At 45.3% G+C, this 23,881-nt stretch overlaps 1 protein-coding gene across 4 annotated transcripts in view; it reads right to left on the bottom strand.

The window, feature by feature from the left end:
• Positions 1-1,243: 1,243 nt before the first annotated feature.
• sm (heterogeneous nuclear ribonucleoprotein L) overlaps positions 1,244-23,881 on the bottom strand; it is a 171,494-nt gene continuing 148,856 nt past the window's right edge. The window contains exons 7-14 of one of the 4 annotated variants that reach the window (XM_075699938.1): positions 20,152-20,211; positions 18,583-18,624; positions 18,121-18,292; positions 13,903-14,062; positions 11,428-11,766; positions 9,773-9,830; positions 7,830-7,925; positions 1,244-4,077 (exon numbers count right to left, since the gene is read on the bottom strand). In XM_075699938.1, the coding sequence (XP_075556053.1) occupies positions 4,019-4,077; positions 7,830-7,925; positions 9,773-9,830; positions 11,428-11,766; positions 13,903-14,062; positions 18,121-18,292; positions 18,583-18,624; positions 20,152-20,211 (986 nt within the window). In that variant the 3' untranslated portion in view covers positions 1,244-4,018. Of the gene's footprint in view, positions 4,078-7,829; positions 7,926-9,772; positions 9,831-11,427; positions 11,767-13,902; positions 14,063-18,120; positions 18,302-18,582; positions 18,625-20,151; positions 20,212-23,881 lie in introns of all 4 variants that reach the window. The other 3 variants (XM_075699939.1, XM_075699940.1, XM_075699941.1) reach the window with 3 other exon arrangements.

The raw sequence follows: 23,881 nt of genomic DNA, 5'->3' as shown, positions 1-23,881 counted from the left end.
GCGTGCCACATTGCTTCGACTAAACCTAAAGATTAAGCCATGCAATGCGTGTGAAGCAGCGAACTCTACAACGAAAAGGCCTGTGCTCTTTTACCATCGCCTGGACCGCAGTTCCGTTCGATATTTTCCCGTCTTGATTTGATTCGAAATCTATTATGAGGGATATGCACACCACCTTAAACAGGTGTCGTACATACACTTCCGATCGCAATGAACAATGCTCACTGCTGCATGATCTAACACCTGGATCAAGTTTCCTGCTGATCATCTGCAACTCCCACAACTGCATAATGCATTGGCTACGAATTAAATTTCAATTGTACAGCTTACTATTGTGGATAAAAAGGTTTTTGAAACATTTCTTGACGAGCTACTTCACTTTTTGTTTTTAGTGCTTTCACAATACTGCGGTAGAGGGTGCAGATGTTGGCCTGCAATTGCGATTCATGCTCTGATCTCACAAGATTGCAATCACAAATGACCATGTATCCGAAGTGGCCCCAATAGATATCCGAAGTGTGTGTGCAAAGCCAGTAATTAACCATAAAAACTAATGCCACAGCATTTCCTTAATTACACTAAGGCTTCCTGTATTCATTGGAAGCCCTAGTATTCACATTCGTGGATGCAACTTGTTCTTGTCAGTTCAGTCTAGTAGTGGGCAAGAAAAAGCAGTAGACATTGAGCTTCAAGTGAATTGAACATCATGCATGCTCAATGTGCCTTCACATGTGTTCCTTACTACTACACACATTAGCTTTGTTGAAGGTACTAGCACGTTCGACACGATGCATTCTGGTAGCAATCTAGATAAAAGTAACTTTTATGCTGTCATAATGCATGGTCAGTAATTGAATTGTGCATAACTTCAAGCACACAATTCAATACATTTTATGCAGAAACAGAGTTATTGACTGCACAATAAAATAATTAAAGTACTCACCGAGATAGACTCATTAGAATATGCACAAAGTACCAACCTATCAATTTGTCTTTATTGCAGTGGAGCATAACACGCGTTGAAATAAAGGTGCGTAAATTTGACACCATTTATAGACAATGCATAATTCTCGCCTGAAGGGGAGAATATTTCCGAACACTCTAGAAAAAAGAAAAAGTTTAGTCTGTTCATGCAGGTGTGCGTTCATAGCACAGGAGTCTCAGGAACTGCTCAAAAGCTTTCTCTCTGCTGTCGATTTCACTCACCGTGCCTGAATGATGCGAAAGACAACGAAAGAGGCACTTTTAATCGTCACATTTCTTTTTATTCAGTAGAGACCACCAGATACATTTAGCATAGTAACACTGATGCACATGCACATATAACAGAGTGAAAAAGGGAAATTGCTTGTTCTTCGATGACAAAGAAAAAAAATAACCTGCGACCCTGACAAAAATAAAATAAAGAAAAGACATTTTCTTCTTACTTTGAACGAGAAAAGGCCACTTATGTAACAAGAAACAAGTGATGCGCAAATGCACACACGCACACACACACAACAGCTACAAAATTAAAAAAAAAAAAAAAAAGAGAGAGAGAAAAGGGGAAAATGATTTCAATGCTCCCGTACATGCACCCGTTGACACAAAAATGAAGGTGGTGCAGTACTCACAAGGTGACACACTATTATTCTCTTTGGAAGCCATGGGACACACAAGGTAAAACATGTGGAAAAGGTAAGGGGTGGGGTACAAGAGTGCAACTCTCTCAAAAGACGCGAATGCCACGATCAACGAGGACAACACAGTGGGAGGAAGAGGACACCAGCAGAGCTAAAAAATGAGAAGGCCCGCGGATGACTAATGCGACACAATGTCAAAAAACTACGCACTGATGATATTTGGCTGCTTCTGGTCAAACTCAAAACTCCTCTACCGAGTGGTGCATAGCTCAAGGATGCAGGTAGAAGTGACAACCTCACGGTACCAACCTGTTTAGGGCACAGGCAAGTCGCACAGTCCCTTTCAATGACAACTGAAATCAAAGATGATTGAAATCCGCGAGCTTCCACAACGGACAAATATGCACCCGCATTTCTGTGGCATGGTCACTGAAAGTGAGCCTGCTGTATTATTCAGGAATTTTGCAGTCTGGTGGCGATGCCTAAACAAGAAACTTTTTTTTTCACCACATAACTGGAAAGAGAATGGCCAATCTGTTTTTTCCTAAGGCGGTTAAAAAAAACGTTGCCGCATTGAGTGTCCTAAGAGAACTCAATGCAGAATAGTTTTTTTGCCCTCCTAAGACAGACGGTGCCTACTGCAGTTTTTCTTTATTAAAAACATCATGTTGCCAGCTCTGAACAGATGAGCGAAAGATGCCATTAATACCTGCGTCCCAGAGCAAAGAAACAGCACAAAGTGCCCTTCCGGCATCATTAGACGGCAAAAACTAATCTATGCAGAATAAGGAAGTGGAAAGTTTCAGCCTGCGAACCTAATCACACAAACTCAACAGTAGGCATGCCTGAAGTTTGGTTGTACTCTCAGCAGAGGTGTTGGAATGGAACGTTCAGAAGTGGCATGCTGCTGGCTTTCTATACTATATATACTTTCTTCATAACAAGCTTGAGCGGTTTGAAGTGTGGGGGTCATTTGGGGCCCTCCAATGTTTGCTACTCTAAAGCAACAAGTGAACACTGTCTGCTCAATGGGACAGGGGAAACAAAAAAGCTCTCTGCATTCCAGCCACACCTACAACAACGCACATCACTTGCCAACTCGATGCCGCACTCAGTTTAACTCCAGCAGTATTTCATTAAGTTAGCTTTTCCCTTTGCCCCTTTCACTCACCAGTTATGGCATTACTGCAAAAGCATCTCTGTAAAGAAGTTGCTGGGTCTAGCAACATCGCCTGGGAATTTTATGTAGTCTGCTGACATGAATTGCCAAATCCATTTTAGAGAGATTGACCAATGAAATTAAATTGCATTTCGTCAGACAAAATGGACCATAAAATGGCGCTTCTCTATCGTGTTGAGCATGAAATACCAGTCTAGGCAAACTTTTATCAACAACGAACTTCTTGCCCCCAAGAGCCACAATGCAAGTGCAAGAGGGGAAACAAAAAAGGAACTGAATATGTAGGTGTACAACAGTGAAGAGAGTACTCGTGATTTTTCATAGACCCCGGACACTTCAGTAACAAGCCCTATTTGCTGTCCTACTCAACTCAAGCATTCTGTACAATCAGATATACAAACAAGGTAGGTAGTGTGTCTTGCCCACAGTTTTCACAGCTTGGTTAAGAAGTGTTCCGAAACAGGTTTTGCAAAGGCTCCTGCAAGTCAACAGCCACCAATTGCAACATCTTGTGAAAAGCATTCTGCAAGCCCCTCGCATATTTCTTGCAAGATCTAGCAATGCATCAGCTGTCTTAAGTGCGGCCCCCAGTGACCATGGCCAGAGCACACGTAAGGTCTGGTGGTGTTGTTGGTTGGAGTCTCTGGCCTCTTATGCTTTAGTTGCACAATCATGCTAACCATGTGTCATGCCTGTAACTATGGCCACAGTAGGAGTAGACTGCAACTTTCTTTTTATCGAATAAAAAATATTTTTCTATTGAACTTGCAGAAGTACTTTTGCAAAGCCGGTTCAAGAATGACAAAAACCAAACTGTGAACATAATTCTTGCATCAAAATTGAGTTACTTTAGCTTCACTTTTTTTTGTTACTTGTTTGCACACACTTTGTTTTGCCTGTTTTATACACATGTGAAGAATGAAGTGTAGTAGTTGTAAATTTGCAACTTGTGTCTTGTCTTTACTGGCTGTGTTTATTGTGGTGATGGTGGTGGCGGTAACTGGTGGAAAGTTCTTGGAGTGTGTGGTGTTTTTTTTTTCCCTCTTCTGTATATATATATATATTTTTGTTAAATCATCTTGTTCAAAGTGTCTTCCGCTGCCCTTCCCCCCGTGTTGTCTCTCGTGTTGAAGAAGAAGCAATTGTGACGATGTCAAATCCCCAGCTGCGAAGACGGCAGACAAGGGCGCTTCGAAGCTGCAGTGGCCGGCCGGATTCAGTACCTTGGCCCGGACGACGAGAAACACAGCTTAAGAATGTAAGGGAACTTGCCGTCTGCAATGGACAGAAGAGAAATGGTGCACGAACATGTTCAGGCTGTCGACAAGGACATGAAACAATGACATAAAACATGGCTAACCAAGTGCTCACGTTAACCAACCGGCCGTCAAACACGACATGCCATATGGCCCCCGCTGTACAGATTATTTTTCTACAGTCTGTGCAATATGCAAGCTCCCGTTGTCCTGGCAGTTATATAGTACCCTACAGGAAGTAACTAAAACTGCAAAAATGCAAGTAAATGTTTTATTTACAATATAAAGAAGCACTTTTCAGTTCAGAAACACAACTGCAAGTCATATTCATTTCTGCGTGGAAAAGCTTAAACACTCAGGCCTGTGGGTAGCAGCACTGCACGTTTGACACTGTCACCCATAGTCACCGTTTTTTGCTTTTGGCACTGTACAATTTGCATTGCCATGACAGATGCTGTTTGCCAGGATTCGGCGGAATAGAATGCAAAAAAGAATGCACCCACTGCACTGCTTCGACGCACATAGATTTCAGAGCATGCGCTAAACAGCTGCAAGCATTCTAAAAAAACAACCCGAAACCACCATGAAGCGGACACCTAGTACTATCAACTATTGACAATACAGTAGAACCCCACTGTTACGTTCCTCACTGCTGCGTTTTCCCGGCTGCTACGTCGTTTTCGTCCGGTCCCCGCATAGCTTCCATAGGATCCAATGTATAAGGAAGCCCGCTGTTACGTAGTAGCGGTGAAAACGTTCCCGCATGATACGTCGCAACTTAGCATCCCGAACCCGCCTGGGTTCTAAAGCAGGCAACGCGCTCCAGCCACCATTCTGGCTTTTGACGAATTTTGGCCGGGCTTGGCTATGGAACTGGCTGCAAGAAGCCGCAAGCCAGTTCGAGAGGCCGCCATTAGGTGGCCATTCTTGAAAAATGCTCTCACTATCATCACTGTGATTATGGTCACCGCATGGTTGTTGGATGGGTCGACTCACGGAGGAAGGAAACCATTCCTCTGTGGAAACCTATGAGAGGCCCTGACGTCACTCTTTGTGAAGCTAAAGTGAAGCCGGACGTTGGCGTTGCTCATGGCGTTGCTCCGCCTATCGGGCCAGCTCTCCTCCCTTGTTTACATTTCTCGCGAAACCACGCCGCGCTGCGTTCAACTGGGCTGCTCGGACGCGCGCGCTCCGCAGCAATACTAAACAATCGTTAGCATGTTAGCATGATTACGCCAAAGAGGGCAAAATTTCCCGCGGATATTCCTTCGTTCGTTGCTATTGCCGTGGCGCGGTGACGAGGAGGAGCACGAGCCGCATGATGCCGGGGAGTTGCCAAATCCTAGCTTAGGAGAAGCCGTCGCGGCTCTGGACCTCCTCCGCAGGTACGCCGCACCTCACAGTGACGCTGACAGCAATGCGGCCTTCCAGGTTATTGAGAAACGTGTGGTGATTTCTAGCAAGCGAAAGAAACGGCAAGCAACCATTCTGGACTTTTTAAAGTCCTAAGCGCACTCTGTGGAAATAAATTGTCTATAGTTGAAGCTGCACTTTTTTCATTCATTTTCGGAGCTTTCCTCACTGTTGCGTTTTCCCGGCTGTTAAGTTTTTTTTCCCTGTCCGGTGAAAAACGTATGAACGGGGTGTTCCACTGTAATTCTAAACTTGCCCACCATATATTGATTGTCACTAACCCATAAATCCGTTTCTGGGTTACCCATAAACGGTAACCCATGTCACGATGATGAAAACAGGAAAATCCCGAGCGCTGATCACACAACTGCACCTTTTTCATTACCCCATGAAGAAGCAGTAAAGAAAAAAGCTGCAGCAGTGTGCCATGACCAACATCGTCAGCAGCTGGACATATTGTTCCAAGACACAGTAGCCAGTGCTTTGATTCACAACAGAACATTTGCAAGAATGACCTCGACTACGAGGGGTTTTCGTATCATTAACGTGATGGAAGAGAGATTTGGCAATGACACTCAGGTGACAGTTTAATCTGAGTGCGCACTCATGTTAACCTGTTGCACTATTAATTCAACAATTACCTGCCTGTCAGCGACCACTAGAATCTGCACATATGTTCATCAATTTGTGGTTGACTATTGAGCAGTGGTCGACCACTCCGCTTGTTGTCCAGGCTTGTTCAACCGCGTTGAAATTGTCTTTGGCACTCAACAACAGGGTCAAAAGCTGGGAACTGTGACCTTACGCTGCCACCAGCTTGGCATGCACCTCTTTGGCATTGGGTCACTTAGAACGTAGAAAGCAGATCACTGCTCCTGCTTCAACCAATGCTCTCAATGGACGCGGCCATTTTTGTTTTGATGCCCTTGATGTGTTCCATGGTACCATATACAGTCGCTGACTGATTTTCCGGACTCCAAAAATTCGGACATGCCTGATTATTCGGTCAACTTCGCGGCACCGCCATTCTCCCCATAGACCTTAATGTATAACAACTGCCGAAAGTTCAAACACCTTGCAACCTCTCATCTGATTTTTCGGACACTCGTTGAGCCAACTCGGTCGAGAGCACCATGCACCGACTCTGACCAGTGCATAGTTAGACTTGCTGAATGCCATTTTTGTTTTGAACGGAGCTTCCTTGCTGCCCCATGAAGTGGCGTTACTGGAAATCCCGCTCATCATCATCGTTTCTGCCTGGTTCGGTAGAGTGGCTCTGCAGCAGTTCCGGTTTCAGCTTAGTAAGCCATGTCAAGACAATCCAGCAGCTGATTTGTTTCTTCACGCACGACGCCGCGAGTAGGCCACGTTTTTCGTTTGTGTGACTGGTGTCAGCACGGTGGTGTTTGCTTTGTGTGCTGTGTCGAGGTTTCGGTGATCCAACGCAGCATACGGAAACATCGCCTCAAATCTCTAATGGCGCCGACAGTGCCCGCGCAGACTGCGCTGGGGAATGCCAGCAAGCGGGTGCCGGGAGGCCTAAGATTTATCGCCTTCCGATGTGCTCCCTACTGATGCAGAAAATATTCTGCCGAGACCTGCGCAGTGGTTGCATTGCGACTCCGAAGACAGTCTCATTTGACAGTTTCACAGGTGCCAACACTGCTGTACTGACACGCGCAGAACTCGACGACGGCAAGATCATTCGTCAGGGCCGCTATCTTGTACACGTTCGAAAAACAGACGTTCGATTTCGCCTCATGCAATTGTCCAGGCTGCGCCGATGTCGCGGCCTAGGCCAATCTAGTCCGATAGCGTGAGGCGAAATCGAACGTCGGCTTTTCGAACGTGTACAAGATAGCGACCCAGGTTTTCTGCTGCACCGCAGGACGATGACTCTTGAGTGGGAAGATGACGCTCCATGTGCTACGCTGCCGTCGCATGCGGAGCGTGTACAAGCAGTTACTGTGCTTTCAGCCGCCTATAGTGACCGTACGACCCTCTCCGAGATTCAGGCTTATCTGATTGCGCGTAAACGGAACAGCGTGCAACGGCGATTTCACGATTTCTTCAAGCCTACTGTCGAGCCCGAGTAAGTGTGTGGAAATAAAGGATTTAATTTTTTTTTCTTAATCTGCTTTTTCGGACCCCTGTTTATTCGGACATTTCCGCAGTCCCCGTGAGGTCCGAATAAACAGTCGGCGACTGTAGAACACAACTTTTGTATTCGGCTACAACTAGGGATGTGCATTCATTTGGTGCTTGTTGAAGACTTCTGGGACCGATAATACCAAATTTACAAAATGCCCTGCACATTTCTAATTCTGTCATTGGCATAAAATAACCACCTATACTTACTGGGGTTGTTGATTGGAGTGTGGTTGGACATGATTAATGCTTCGATGGCTTCAGACACTGTCTCAAACTCCATCAGGCCTGAACTGCTGCGTTCCGCTGCAAGGCAAGAGCAAGGTCAGGTGAGAAACATCCAGGATATTGACTGCCACATCAGTTAAAGGGGGACACGGCTTTCGCATTGCGAAAAATTGCCAAAAGAAAATAGATTTTTCGAAAATCACATTTTCAGTTTCTATAACCCTTTTTCTATCTGATATCCAAATATTATCACTGTAAACCACTTAGAAGTGCTCTAAAAAATTCCTTTTATCAGCCAAGGTGGCGAAAAATCTTGCGTAAATCAAGAAAGAACAGCATTTTTCAAGCTGCAATATCTCTGGAATGGCGCGACCGAGCTCCGCCATCTTGGTCTCAATGGAAAGCGCATTTCTCAGTCTTCAAATTTGCCACTTCAGCGATCTCCTCCATACAGAAATAAGCACACAAAAAGCAAATGATTGAAGGTGGTGCCGGAGTCTGCGATTGGCCGCGCCCGCCACGTGACTCCAGCGCGGTTCACCATTGGCCCGGCGCTCGCGTTGTCTGCTCGGTTCTTTGCACCTCGCAAGTCTGGATGTCTCCACTAGCCGTAATTTCGATGTGTCAAAACGGGCGCTACGCGGACATCGCAGCAGCGTGGCCAATCCCTACGCTTGTGCACGTTTCAGACACGCGGCTAAGCATTCCGAGCATCAGCGACACGGACTTCGCGACCAAGATTCACGCGCGGAATCCTCGGACATGCGGCTAGGCCTTTTAGCACTCGGTGTTTCGGAATTCGTGATGAAGCACATCGCACACGCAATCCTCGGGCACGCGGCTAAACATTTCGCGCATAGGGAGTCTCCGACTCGGTGACCATGCACATCGCATGCGAACTTCTCGGACCCTCACCTAAGCATTTCGAGCATCGGTGCCGACAGCGCGAATAAGCGCATCGAGTGTCGACTCCTCGAGCCCGCGGCTAGGAATTTCGCGCGTCGGCACCTCGGACTGCGCGGCTAGGTACTTCGCGCGTTGGCAGTAATGAAATTCAATGCTGGCTGCAGAAGAACCTCGGCAAGCATTTTGCAAGAACTCTCGATGAACCCAGGCCAAAAGTGTATGCAGCGCATGGAGGAAGAAGACCGGCGCCGATTAGCTGCACCTGAACACAAGCGTGCATTGGCATAAAATGTGCAGTGCTTATTAAAAAAGCTCCACAGAGGTACTAATGCCCAAACTTGACTATGCCCCAGGAGCCTACTAATGTTTTGGGAATGTGTATGTGCACACATTTGTGACTCTTCACAATTAAATGTGAGATTTATTTGTTTTCTTGATTTTCTTGAAATACTAATTTTGCACACCCAGCAAGACATTTACTGTGACATATCCTTAGCTATCATAAATATAATATTAATTTTCTTTTGTAGCATGAAGGTACATGTTTGGAGAACCCAACATAGGAAGCAGTTTTTCAAGTTTCATTGTTTACAGTTTTTTAAATTTGTCTTTTGTGTGACTAATGCATGGCCATGTTAAAAACAATGGAGTTCAGTGCACCATAAAGTAAGAAATATTGATCCAATCATAAAAGTTCTTCCTATGTTGGGAAGCTTGTGCTTTCTGCTATTGGTCCATATGAAATTTGTCTATTTTTGTGCAGCAGTTATTTGTCTATTGTAGTAAGAACAAAAGACATTGTTTTCTTAATTATTAACGAAATAATGAACCTACAGAAAGAATAACTACATTTTTAGAATCAGGAGAAGCAACTAAATAAGCATGCCAATTTTTATCAAGTTTGGTTCATAAATAAGTAATGATAACATTTAATCACCACGTCCCCCCTTAAACACGTATGACCACAGCTTCTGCTAGGCAGGAGAAGCGTGAAAGACGAAAAAAAAAACCAGACTTACTCTTCGATGTGAACATCTTGATCGTTGCTGGCACAGGGCAGCCCAAGTCCTCGAACAGCTGCAAGAAAATGAAATCTCATTATGGGTGCTCAAAATGAGAGAATTTCAAATTGAATTAAATGTGAATGCTTTAGAAAAACACTTCTAATACTAAAGACTTCCCCATGCTCAGAAAAGAGGAAAGAAACACGAAACTTCAGTGAAGTGAACCTGGAAGTTCACCAAGCAAACAAAATATATTTCTTGCATGAACTTTGAAAATAATTTCAGCTATATTAATACATTCCCCGTCTACAATGCCAAGAAAGCCTCTCTTACTGTGCGAATACACTATGTAAGCTTGAAAAAACGCAACAAAAGACAAATGTTCCAGCACTGGCTAGCCACGAAGTCACAGATTTTCAGGTTGCCTACAAGGGTCTAGCTACAATTTATTATCAGTAAAAATAAACCATGCTGTATTCTAAAAGAGTCGCAGACCAAACTTGGCAAGTTTGGTGGCAAGACTGTTCTGCACACACGTGCACAACTGTCTGCACATGCATGCAGACAACACCATGTACACTGTTCTGTGACAGTGGCCCTTTCCCCTCTTAGTATTGGTGCTTCACTGCATAACACGACTGTATTGCGGCAAAGCCGACTTGAGAGAACTAGCAAAAACTACAACCACACGGCTCTCAGGATTTCCACATTTGCCTCTGCAGCACTAAGTTTACGTGACCGCTGCATTCAAATGCAAAGCAGGAAGCGGAAACATTAAAAAAACGGTGACATATCAAATGGGAGCATAATACACAGTAGCTAAAGGGCTTTAGATCAGGACTGGGAAAATGTGACATAACAGCTGAGAGAACAATGAGGAATGTATCAACTGGGTTTTGCACAACCTAAATCTCACTTATTTAAAATGACTCACGAAGGAGCTTATAAACAGCTAAATAAAACAAAAGCAAAGCTAAACCAAAGCAATGAGACCTAACTGAGGGCAAGTTGGAGCAGCTGGATTTGCAGTCGCATTAAATGTGTGTGTGATAGGAAGATGTACACAAATGCACTTTCCAAGAGTTTCTTTACTTTTGCAAGATCAACAAGCAAAATTACCGTATTTCCTCACATAATGAACCCACTCATGTAATGAGGCCACCCCTTCACTTGACTGAGAAATAACTGTTTTTGTTTGCAGAGAAAAGTGCTAAGTTTGTGTGACTCGCCTGCGACTCAGCGTGTCTGCACCGTGCGTAGTCATTGCTGGCACAGAGCAGGCCCCTTTCCACTGTTGGGTTCAGAGTCGTTCGCTACCTGTTGAGGGTTTTGAAACTACGACAGCCATGGCAAGTTTGTGGGGCAGGCACTGCTCTGTTTCATGTTTGTCGCTGGCCAACGTCATAGCAGGCCTCAAACCATCGCAGAAAGCTTGGCGCTATGTCCTTAAGGTTGAGCTATTGGCGACTGGTTTCTAGATAACCCACACAGGTTAGACTGACAGATTTTGAAATGGCATCTGGGTCTGTGGGAGACTAGCCTGCAGCTACTATCTGGCAAAATATCTGCCAAAACATTTTTCTCCTCCCGCGCAATGAACCCTCCCCCAAAATCAAGCACTTTTCAGGAAGAAAAGTGGGTTCATTATGCGAGTAAATATGGTACTACACCTTCATGTATACCTTCTTGAGGTCGTCCTCAGTGATGCCGAAAGGTGTGTTGAAAAAGTGGAGGACGCGCGAGGGTGGCTGAATGCGGTTCTTGGATGCTGCCTCTGGATTGGTGAAGCGGTTGTTGCGGTTTCCCATGAAGTCCTTGAAGGAAGGCGTGCCATCTGGCAGCTCAAAAGGCAGCTGCACATCGTTGAGGAAAGCCTGCTTGGAGTAGCCAAGCTGCATCTTGCTGTCAAAGAACTGTGCATTGTTCAGGTGTCCGACAGCCCGCTCCACAGCCAAGGGGTCACCCATCTGGACCATAGCGCAGCCGTCCTTGCTCTTCAGGAACTTTATCTGGAAAAGGAGAGGAAAACAAAACAAACAGAAGGTCATCAACTGGCTTCACTGAAACTTTCGCCACACTGCTGGAGCTGCCAAGGTGGCATTCAGTTGGTGTAATGTAACGCCCATAACTAGCCGCTTTTTGGGATCATGTGCAAAATGTGTACGCACTCAAGCTGGTGGAAGACAGAACTGCCCAAGTTGGGGAAGATACGAGTTTAAAGGAACTAAGAAATCGCAGTAAATTTTCTGAAAATGTCATTGTTACTAAGGAGCTTATGAAGTTTCTACCAAAAATCAGCTGTGCGATGTACACTAATACTGTCGAATCTTGATAATTAGAACTCGAAGGGGCCCAAATATTTGTTCGAATTACAAGGAGGACTTGTCTTTGAAGTATTCGTGTACCATAGCACGATGCACAAACGCCACAGCAAGCGAAGACCACAAAACTGCCCACGCCGGCCAATGCTCGCTTCCCCAATAACGGCAGAAAATGGAACTTCAAGGAGCAAGCTAAGCTGGCACTGGGCCGGTAACGTCGGCGGCACCGGCGCAGATGTGGGCGCGCGCGGAGACCGTTGAAGATGAGCGAGGAAGGGTGGGAAGGAAGCCGATTCGCTTTCCCGCCAGCTTGCTGGATGGCGCCAATTATCTCTGCCACCTACTGCCACCGAAGCAGTGAAGTTACCCAGGCCAGGGCTGGGCCTCTGCTACTTCTTCCCTCTGCACGCTCGCGCGTTTTCTCCTTCGTCTGCTGACAGACAGGCAGTGTGTTTACCTTATTCGTCCTGCGTTCTCAAAGTGAGTCATGTATTGTCGAGACGACGAAGTCATTGCTGCGGATAATAATCATGTTGGTGTGCTCCCTTCCGTTGCGGCATCGCCTTCACGTCCTTTTATTCAGGGTCTGTCTTGTCATACAGAAACCAGACGCAAGTGCCAATGCCTCCCGCGGCGTGCGTTTTGCCGCTAGTGTGGCTGGTGTATTACGGTGCGACGCAGAAACGGCAACCTTGGCATTTAAGAGAAAGTAAAAATTTCACCATGTTTCTTCTTTCCAAGCGCGCGCGGCGTCGAGGGGTTTCTCTTAAGCCTTTCCTCTATGGCAAGGTCAGAGCAATGCTGGTCAGAGGCGCCGCTGTGTAATTTGGTGCGCTGCTGAGAGCATTGTTGGAGTGTGGTATGTTCTAATTAACTGTCGCAAATGCTTGCACGTTCGAATTACCGGGCATTTATGCCCATTGGAATACACATAACTCTGACAAGACCATGGCATCAGTTCGAATAAACCGTAAGTCCCAATTAAGCATGTTCGAATTAATGAGATTCTACAGTATAAGGTTCCCATTTTAAAATCAATAGGTAGATCTGCTACACCATAACGTTCTAACCAATATATATATTGAAAGGGGGTTTATTGCAGCTCGTATGAGGGATCGCAAGTAGCTCTTGATCGCGAGTCCTAGCCGTTCGCATCGGCAGCCCGAGCTCGGGTCTCGCGCCGCAGCGGTGGCAGTTCGCACAGCGCCACATGCATGTTACCCACTACAATTTATATATATATATATTTAAAGGTACGCATATCCCCTTAAAGTTTCAATGTTGCATTAGAGAAGTCACCTTGTTCCAAGACCCCCCCCTATATCGTAAGGCACCAGAAGAAACCCGCCCTGGTTCCCTGAATCCTCCTAGTGCAAAAGGAGAACCGGAGTCTACGTGCACCACACTAACAAATGAACCTAGGTAGTGCTTTCCAGCACATATAAACACCTGAGACCACAGGATATTTGTCAGTATGTTGTAAGTTAGGAAGCTCCTCTACCCATGCACATTTGAAGCCTACATTTTGTCCCCAAATTACTGTCACTGCACCGTGCCCACAGTTTGACACAGGAGGAGACACTGCCAGTGTTGCACAGCACAAACGATAACAAAGACCAGCATAAAAGCAAGATAGTCTTGGAACATTACAAGAATTTTGACTGCTGGCTTACAGTGACAAGACAAACAGTACAGACGGTAAATGAAGTGAACTCATGTTTCCAGGTTCGTCTCCCAATGCCTGCACCGTTTGCCACTGGTGCAATTCTGCTCAAATGGGTGGCTCTTAGCATTGGATAGCACATTAGACACAAGAGCACTCACTCTGACAACATTCCCGTAGAGGCACAGCAGGTTGAAAAGCTTTTCAGCATTCATCTTCTCAGAGTTGAGCCCATACACCATCAGCACAGAGCCCTGGTGGGGTCCTGCAGCCTGTGGGGATGCGTTGGCTGCGCCCATGCCATAGTTGGGGCCGTCACGCCTGCAAACACAAGGATGGGTTATGGCCTGCGGACTAGAGAGCAGTCCATGAAAGCTACAGTTATGTACAGCAGACCTGCCAACCTTGAGAAGATAAATATATTTTTTTAAATGGCTAGGAGTGTTGAATTATGAGTGCAGCATAACAGGTCGTTTTCTTTGTGCTTCAAAAGCCAATGCATAGCTTTCTTGGGCTCTTTAGCCTGCTTCTGTGGTCCGTGGTTGATGGTTGAAGGTTGCTGGTCGGAGTGTGGAACAAAAGCAACAACGCACAAGGCATGTCCGTTGCCAAACACAAACTGGCAGAGCTGGCAGGCCCACCATGTGTCCACTTATACTACTGCTAGAGAGGTGTTGGTTAACTGCTCTGTTCTCTACAGAATTACCGTATTTATTCGAATCTAGGCCGATAGTTTTTTCAAATAAATCATATTCCAAGCTCTAGGTACGGCTTAGATTCAAGATCTTAAAAAACACGCTAGTTTTTCATTCAAACTGCTAAATATGGTGCATAGCTAGCTCCACCTAGAAAAGTCAGTATTGCAGCCGCTACTAGTCCTGCCAGTAGCCAACCGTATTGGTGTGCAGCGTGGTGTTATCACAATTGCACCAAGCAGGAGATGCCACTACAGTGCCGCTTTCAAGCGAAAAGTTGCGATAGCTGCAGAGGCATCGTCGAACTTTCAAGCCGGGCGGGACTTCGGCGTCGACAAGAAAAACGTCCGTCGTTGGAGGGGACAACAGCAGCTTTTTGTGTGCGCCGCAACGAGGATCGCGTTTAGCGGACCAAAGAAAGGCCGTCACCACGAAGTGGAGACAGCTTTGGCCGACTTTGTTTGGACGCAGAGAGCAGCTGCCCTTCCAGTGACAACAGAAGTGCTCCAAGCGAAAGCTAGGGCACTTTCGAGGGAGCGAGGCCCAATGCCAAAGGATTTCAAAGCCAGCCGGGGCTGGCTTCACAAATTCATGAAGCGCTTCGGCTTCAGCCTCCGACGTTGCACTTCAATCACCCAGAATCTGCCAAGCGATTTTGAAGAAAAGCTGATAGCTTTTCAGCGCTACGTGCTGCGTAAGAGAGAAGCGGCAGGCTACAACCTTGGGCAACTCGGCAACGCCGACCAGACAGCTGTGTATTTTGATATGCCAGTGGCGTACACCGTGAATGAAAAGGGTGCCAAGGAAGTGAAGGTGCGCCCTGCAGGCTACGAGAAGCAGCGCGCAACTGTGATGCTGTGCTGCATAGCTGGTGGACATAAACTCCCTCCTGACACAGTCGAACCCGACTATATCGAACACGTTTAGATAGAATTATCCTATATATCGAACAATTTCTCGACAAGGTATAGTTACAATGAGTATATATAGCAAAAGTTCCGGTTAAATCGAACGAAAATAGCAGCGACTCCCGATATATTGAACGTCAAGCGGCGGAAAACTGCCCCCAGAAGTTGGCTTTCCCTCGCAGTGGCGGGGAATCCCGGCGGCGCGGCTCCATCCAACCGCTCTCCCTACCGTGACTGCACTGCGTTGAGCAAGCCGTCAACAACCCTTTGCAAAAAATGATCCTGGCCCACCCGCAGCGCTTGCTCAGACAGCCAATCAGAGGCTCCTGTGCCCTCTTCGTGCAAGATGGCGAAAGTGCGAGTTGTCTTGCTGCTTTTCTGGTTTATTGTGTGTGCGTCTTATGGGCCTTCTCCTGCATTGTTGCCGTGATGAAGCGGCAGAATTCGCCTTTCATCGTGAAGCTCGAAATCATAGATCGGGTCGAGCGTGGTGACAAGTCGGATGTTTCCGCAGCGTGCAGGATTCCAAGGAGCACTCTCAGCACGATCTTGAAGAATAAGGGCGAGAGTAGGGCTAAAGTGGCCAAACTCACGACCCGGTGCTCGTGGCGCCCGACGCATACGCACGGCCGTGTACGAGTGGTTCATCCGAAATTGCGTCAGCTGTGCCAGCTTCCGCGTGCTCGGTGATGACTTTAAATTCTCATGAATGCAACGAAGCCGTTGCCGGTCTTGGAAAACTTTGGAGTGAGCTGTCAGAATTTCCGGAAGCTGTTGGCGAAACAACGGTGAACGAGTTCGTGAGTGCAAAATGATGGCGTCGTGACCACGGCAGAACCTAAAAACGAAGACTGCATTGCCGACATCGTACCGAGCACAAGTGAAATTGGGCACAATGAGGAAAGCAATGACGGTCGTTTGCCCACGTCCTCCGAAGTGATTGGTGCGCTTGCACTAGTCCGGTGCTTCTGTGCGAATGCAGACGGTGGCGGCCTCAGCTGCTCCGACTCCTTAGACAATGTGGAGAAGTGCCTGCGTCAAAGGCAGCGAAATTGCCCAAGCAGAAGAAAATGCAGGACTATTTCATGCTAAATTAAGCCAATTCCATCAATAAAGTGATTTTATAAATGGTATGTGCTTTTATGACATCCAATTATTTAGCAGGTTTATATCGAATTATGCTATATCGAACTGATAGGCACTTTTTTTTAGAGTTCGATATAGCCGGGTTCGACTATGTGATAAAAGGAAGACACTGCCTGCTCGAGAAACTTTCCCAAGAAATGTCATTGTGCAGGCAAATGAGAATGGGTGGATGAGAGGCGCGATGGTGGAAAAGTGGGTTAAGATTGTGTGGCGACAGCGTCCAGGAGCCCTTTTGAGAAAGAACTCGCTCTTTGTCGTCGACTCTTACCGTGGGTACTTGACCGACAACGTGAAGGCTACGCTCGCCCAAGCGAACACGGACCTCGCTGTCATATCGGGCGGCAAGACGGGCCAGTTGCGCCCACTTGATGTCTGCATCAACAAACCTTTCAAGGATCGTCTGCGGAAATATTACACGGATTGGTTGACTGACGAAGACCACATGCTAACGGCAACGGGCCGTATCAAATGTGTATTGCTATCGCAGCTGGCGGGCGTGGGACAACATCCCAGGTACTTGTGCGCGTATCGTGCGCGCCTTTAAAAAGTGCAGCACATCTAATGCGCTTGACGGTACTGAAGAAAGTGCACTGTTTGAAGGTAATAGTGACAAGGAACACAGCGACGAGTCTAGCAGCGATGACGACATTGAATGAGCTCTGCACGTTCAGATTCAATAAATGCTGCTTGCATTTTGTGAACGCTCTCCTCGCTTTTTCTGTTCGGCCTACATTCGAGGTAATATATTTATTTCTTGGCTTCGGACTTTAGGGGGTCGGCCTAGATTCGAGTAAATACGGTATTCAATGAAACAACAAATTTTACCTAAATAACCTCGCTACCATAAATATATGTCATCAAGCACACCGTTCTTTTAATAAAGCAAATAGCTTATTGAAGCATTTGGCTACTCGCTTACATTGACAGTCATTATTGATGAGTGTTGCACAAATTTATCTTTACCGGTTCTTCTATATACATATTACGGTGATTTCGTAGAGGGACCACTGGTGCTGCCATAGGGGTGATGGCTAGTAATATGGATTTGTCTAATATTCGTGCTTTTGGCTTCATGATGTTCTGGTGACGTTAGTGCTTTGTATATCTTCAAATTTTGAAGGACACTGAACACAGCAAAGCAATCAGTTCTCTCCAAATGCATATCATCAATGCGAATAATTGCAGTGTAACAATATTTTGTTGAAACTGACCATTTTACAAAGTCACAAAGCCATTAGAAGCCAGAAGGAGCTTAGGAACATACATGCACTAACCATCATTCCTGGGAGTCTGGCTGAAACACCAATTTGCAGCTTCCGTAGACAATAGAGTCCAGAGTTCCATCCAGTAATTTTTTTAGGAAAAAGTATGGGTCATCCTACTTTGGCCCACAAGGTGAGGGCTGGAAATTACTTGTGAGCAAATCTAAACTATTGGTTCTGACATGAAGAGCCCCCTGCATGAAGCTATTATGAACCAAAGGAGGCTACTGTTAAACGATGCCAATTTTCTGCAAACTCAGAATGGTCCTGTTGCTAGTAAATGAGATAACATCACATGCACTGAAGAATAACTTTTACGACCGGAAGGGCATGCCATGCCGTGTGACAAAAATCAAAAAGGAACTCGCCCATCGTGAGGTGGGCCGCCATAACGGTCCTGCGGGGGGCCGTTGGGGGGTCCTCCGTAGCCGTCATTGTAGCCACCGCCTGGGCTGTTGTACTGGCCTCCCCTTGGACCATAGTCATAGTCGCCACGGTCGGGGCCATAGCCGGGACCGGAGGCAGGGCCCCTGCCGTCTCCTGAGTTGCATGCAGGGAAAAGGAATGGCCTGTGCTCAGCAACACGTTTACAAACAAACCAGTGCACATGACGTTAACTAAACAGAACTTATCACACAAGGTCATATTCTGAGGCAATGCCAAATTCTTGATGCAACAGGCAACGTAATAGTCTTGAATTTCTATCATCTTGGCAGTGGGAGCAAGGTGCCACTTTACGTGTCAATTATGTAGCAAAAGGGCAAACATCAAAGCAGTACAAAAATATGGCCTTTGCAAAACAAACAGAAATAAACAAAATATTGCTATACCTTCGTGATAGTGCTGATACTCTGGCTCAGTGCTGCTGTCTTCTGCACCCAAACAGTTTATAAAAAAAAAAGGTGAAAACAATGCACTCCATAAAAGTACCTGGCCTCTTTTCCACAATAACATCTTCCAAGGTGGCAGTAACAACCAGTATCACAGTAAAAAGCAGTATTAAAAAGAATAAAATAAACAAATAAATAAATAAAGAAAAGGATAGGTAAAAGACAAAAAGTCACACAAATCCAAGACACTTCAAACAGGGTAACCGTGAGGATTGCCCAGCTGTTTATTAACTGTCGTCACAAACTATCTGCAATACGAGGGTTTACATTTCAGGAGCAAAATACAGGATGTTTCAGCGGACACTTTCAAAAATCTTTGAACCTGCCTGTGGCAGATACTGTATCACAATTTTAGTTCGTGAGCTGGTCTACTCGAAGCGGCAGACGATACTTGCAAAAAAAATTTAGATGCAAAATCGACTAATTAATAAAAACTAACTAATTAGGTTCCAGTTGATTTGTTAACAAAACATCATTTCATGTACTGAAGCATGCAAGTAACTGGCACGCCAATGCATTTCTCTGCAAAGTTCGAGAATTTACATCTCGAAACTGGCGTCGTCCTGCGAATTCGTTCCATGTGGATCCACCTTGCGAAGTCCACTGCTAGAATTTGTCAATTTCAATATGGGTCATAAGATAATTAGCTAGAGCGTTAATTAGTGAATTCTTGTTATTACTCAATTTTGCATTTCATTTTCTTGTGCAAGTAGTGCCCGTCACTTTGAGTGGACCGGCTCATAAACTAGAATTGAGCTATCTGCCAAAGGCAACCTTTAAAACATGTTGAAAGTGTTTGCTGAAACACACTGTATAGCTGCACTTTGGTATAAGAAGCACGAGAATAAACATGTTGTGCACGAAAAGGACACCATGAAGAAGACGAACACTACACAGTGCTTGTTATGTGTCTTCTTTGTGTTAATTCCATTCAGAACATGCTTATTTCTGAAGATCACCAATTAGCTTAAAGTCGTGTCGTCCTGGGTAACAAGAATGGATGTAACATTATCAAATACTAAATTTAGAATGATTCTTGCCAATATCAATTTGCAACAAATACATGCTTATAATCAATGTTGGATCTAATGCAGTATTGGCATCATTATAATAAGGTTGAACTGTATTCGAAAACATTCTCAACACACTACAAACCCCATTAGCACACAGCATATGAGACAACAGGAAACTGATGCCAAAGTAAGGCGAAAAATATTGCGAAAAGGTCCAACAGCTAAAGAGAGTACAGAGGCCGCACATTACGGTGGTAAAAAATCCTTTGAACAAGTGTCACTCACTGCACTGATATTAAAGCATTCATTATATTAGGCTGCTCAAGAAATTAAGACACTAAGGCTGATGGCATTAGCAGCATTGCAAAGAAAGCGTTAACAACTGTCATGCATCAAGCAAGTTGCTAAACACAGAGCACATCTTTTTTGCTTTCTGTACTGTCGTTTAATCAATACGCCGGGGGGCAGGGTGCTAGTCGAAACTTCGCACACTTACTGTAGTTTCCAAAGCCACGAGGCTCCCCAAGAAGTGCTGGGCGCTCACTTCCACTCTTGCCTGGGCAGAAATAAGCCAGGCATGTGGTCATCATTCACGACTTACAATGAACAGCAGTCGAAAGTGCACCAATGGTGTGTACCCCTTTGTAACACAAAGCTGCCATAGTACTATCAATAATATCAATAGTTGAGTGAGCACCAATCTTTCGATAGCACAGAGGACAAGCCAAATCTCCACAGCATCAGTACCAGCAGAATGCGTGTTCTGCAGGTACTGGCACTGACAGATTATCTGATTGCCTACGGTTCCTTAATGTGCCCCTGAACAGAAATACATGATGGTTTTTGCAGTCTGTTCCAATGAGAATGAGGGCACAGAGTACAGGCACTGAACACACAACCTCATTAGAAATACTGTCAAGCCACTGCTGCAGGTCAGACAGACAGACAATGAATGTTATTGATGGAGAAGGCATGATATAATTATGAAGCATGCTGTAGCTGGGGGACGCCGGATCAATTTCAAATACCCGAGGTTCTTCAATGTGCACCCAATGCACGGCACACAGGTGTTTTTGCATTCCTCTCCATCAAGATGCGGCCATCACAGCCGGGATTTGATCCTGCGACCTCAAGCTTAGTAGCGCAAACTGCTGGAGGTAACACTAGCAGTCTAGCCTGATGTGTTCAATTTGACGTTGCAAGCGGTGATGGTGCCCTGCTATAGTTGACACAATATTAGCAGACTATGCCAAAATTCCTGGCTTGAAGAAAAGCTAAAATCCTTGCCAAATATTTTGCTATCACCTACTCATCCGGATGGCCTCAGGGCGTTGATTCATGGCCCCCTATTTATTACACTCCTCTCCTCAATCATGGATTCTGGCCTGGACTCCCCGACATAGGAGATGCAAGACTGACATAAGCTCGGAGGCCAGTATTTCATTTTCGAAATAAAGATGTTTTGACCACCACCACCACACATTTTGAAGTTGCTGAATATGGATAGGATAAATTTCATAGCTCCTGAACCTGCTGAGAGTCATAAGCAATTTATGGACCTTGCATTAGGGCTTGGCAACAGACTTCAGACGGAAAAGCTTTGACAAGTACCGTTACGTGCCACTACAACACACGATGTGTACAGACATTTTTGCTACCGAAAAACAGAATTTGAGCCAACCACAAGAATTTGCTGTGGCATAACAGATACCATATTGGATGCTGCACTTAGCCCTTTCAGGGTCAATGGCGTAAATATATGGTGCCGTCTGTACGTTTAAAAAACATGCCAAATTCCAAACTTTTTCTCTCCTGGCATGTGCTGCCACTATGTGGGAATACACTGAATTTTCTTCTCGCACCTCCCTCTCTCGGTTTTCGTTGCATGGTTTGTTTTAGAGCTAGTTTGTTTGCTCCAGCGCGTCGATATACTACCGATAGATAGATAGATAAACTTTATTAAAAGAATAATCAGAAAAACCGCTAATGGTCGGGGCCCTTAGTCCAGGGCTCCGCTGGCTCTTGCCATCTTCTCAGCTCTCTTAATCAGCTTGAGCTGGTCGTCGAGGGCCGAGCTGGACAGCAGTGCCTCCCATTGCTCCCTCGTTATGTTCGTGTCTGGGTGTTCTATGTTGTGTAGTGTGCACTCCCACCGATCGCGCATTAGGGCGCAGGCGGGCGGGCAGCGGTTAGTTTGGGTTATGTTACACGGACAGTTTCGGTTTCCTGCGCTCGCAAAACTAATAGCTATCTCGTTACTAATTGCTCCAAGGGCGACCAGGAGCTGTGTGGAACGAGAGCTGCTGCACGTAAATGAACGAGGGCAGAGCCGAAGAACTTCATTGAGCGACAAAAGAGGTGCTGTGGTGTTTTGCACCAGGAAATGTCGATGTGACTGAGTGAGGCAACGGCAGAGGTGGTCTGGTGGAGCATTTGGAGCACCGAAGGGCTTCATCACGACGAGCCTCGGAGACAAGACTGACGCAGCTTACAGCAGCACCGGGCTGCACATCACGACAAGGTGAGGCTCGTTTTGTGCTCTCTCGAGGTTTTTTTTTCACTGAATGCACTTGCGTTCATGCACATTCTGGGAGATGACGGTTAAGATAGAAATGCGATGGAAGCTGACATTGTGAACGAATCGGATCGCACCCGCGAATTGATGCTTGAGGTAGAGGCGTTAAAGCTCAAGCTAGAGCTGGAGAAGACGAGGTCCTCGCGTGCCTCGTCAGAGGAACCGGAGAACCGGAATCAACACACTGGAATGGCACGATACGTGGAACGACCGCCGGTTACTCGCTCGTTTATTGCTCACAGGGATGCGCATACGAAGGATACCGCAGTGCATGCGTTTCGTTTTCTGTTTTTGGAGACTAACGAAAACTAATTGCCTCTGTTTGGCGATAAGATGAAAATTAGTGGAAGTTTATCACAAGTTTTGCATTTTTGACGGGCACACAACCATACAGCTTTCTTGAGTGCGCTCACCTATGCAGTTCAATTATGCAATGGACGTAGACTTGCCATATATTCTGATGTGTGCATTTTCTAAGCCTTTAACTATGTGAATAACAATGCATCAAAATTTTAATTCTTATAAGATTATTTCCTTTTTTATTGTTGTTATTTATGAATAAACAGTAGATATATACCAAAGCAAGATATTTTTTTTCTCACTTTACGGTTACCCTAGAAAAATTGTGGTAAATTTTTGCAAGAAAAATCGACCCTGGGCAGTCACATATGGTGAAAAAAATCGACCCTGAAAGGGTTAAAGAAGAAGAGCATGACCAATCAAACTATTCTATTCTATGGATGTTTCACTGTAGTACACAAAACTTTGGTACACGGAATTTACACCTGTGAAATAACAGTTCAGCTTTTGGTGGATTATTTGCAAGATATCATCCTACTGGTACTTTCTGCTTTGTGCCTAATGTAGCATTTTTACGTTGAGTAGCTTGGAACTATGAGCTAACTACTGTGATATAAATTGTCCCGCCAACGAATTGGAAAGAAGGTAGAAACAAATGGCAAGCATTCACCCTAACTTCTGAACGATATTACTGGAAAAATGACTTCCCTCATTTTCTTGACCTGGTTCAGTTGATCTTTTCTGCATGCTTTGCATGCATGTGCACTTAATTTGATCTGTCAACATGAGTTGTGCAAAAAATTGTGGAGTACTATTTAAGAATATACTATTTTCTGAACAAAATCAGCTGGAAGTTAAGGCACACTTGACGCTTCTTTGTATCTACCTCATCATGTTTGGTACTAAAAGTACACAAAAATACTTTTGCAACTGGTAGTGGAGCTTAATACAAACAGCTCTCCTACCTGAAACTCTCAATAATTTCCACTCTTATTTTGCACACAGATAACATTTTCTAGCACTTTTCTTCTTGATTGAAAAACCATGTTCAGGTGCAATGTTGAATAAAGACAGATTTACACACAACTGCAGTGACGTCTCCTGCACTTCATGCAATAACACAGCCAAGAAAGAATTAGGAATAGTTTCTCTAAGACAGTGCCAGGACCAAATCTGCATCTTTTCCCCGCCACCATTGCTATAGTATTCTGCATTAAACAGGCAAGCATTTCACTTAGGCACAAAATCTGAGCACGAACAGGCCAGCAGTTTAACTAGAGCAGCCATTTGGGTTGTTGATACTGGCCTCTCATCTGCTTAACAGCTAATTATATTTCCATTATTAGAATTA

This window comes from Dermacentor variabilis, chromosome 7 (assembly GCF_050947875.1).
Source record: "Dermacentor variabilis isolate Ectoservices chromosome 7, ASM5094787v1, whole genome shotgun sequence".
Classification (NCBI taxonomy): domain Eukaryota; kingdom Metazoa; phylum Arthropoda; class Arachnida; order Ixodida; family Ixodidae; genus Dermacentor; species Dermacentor variabilis.
Note: the sequence above shows the minus strand (reverse complement) of the source record. Positions and strands in the feature narration are given on the sequence as shown.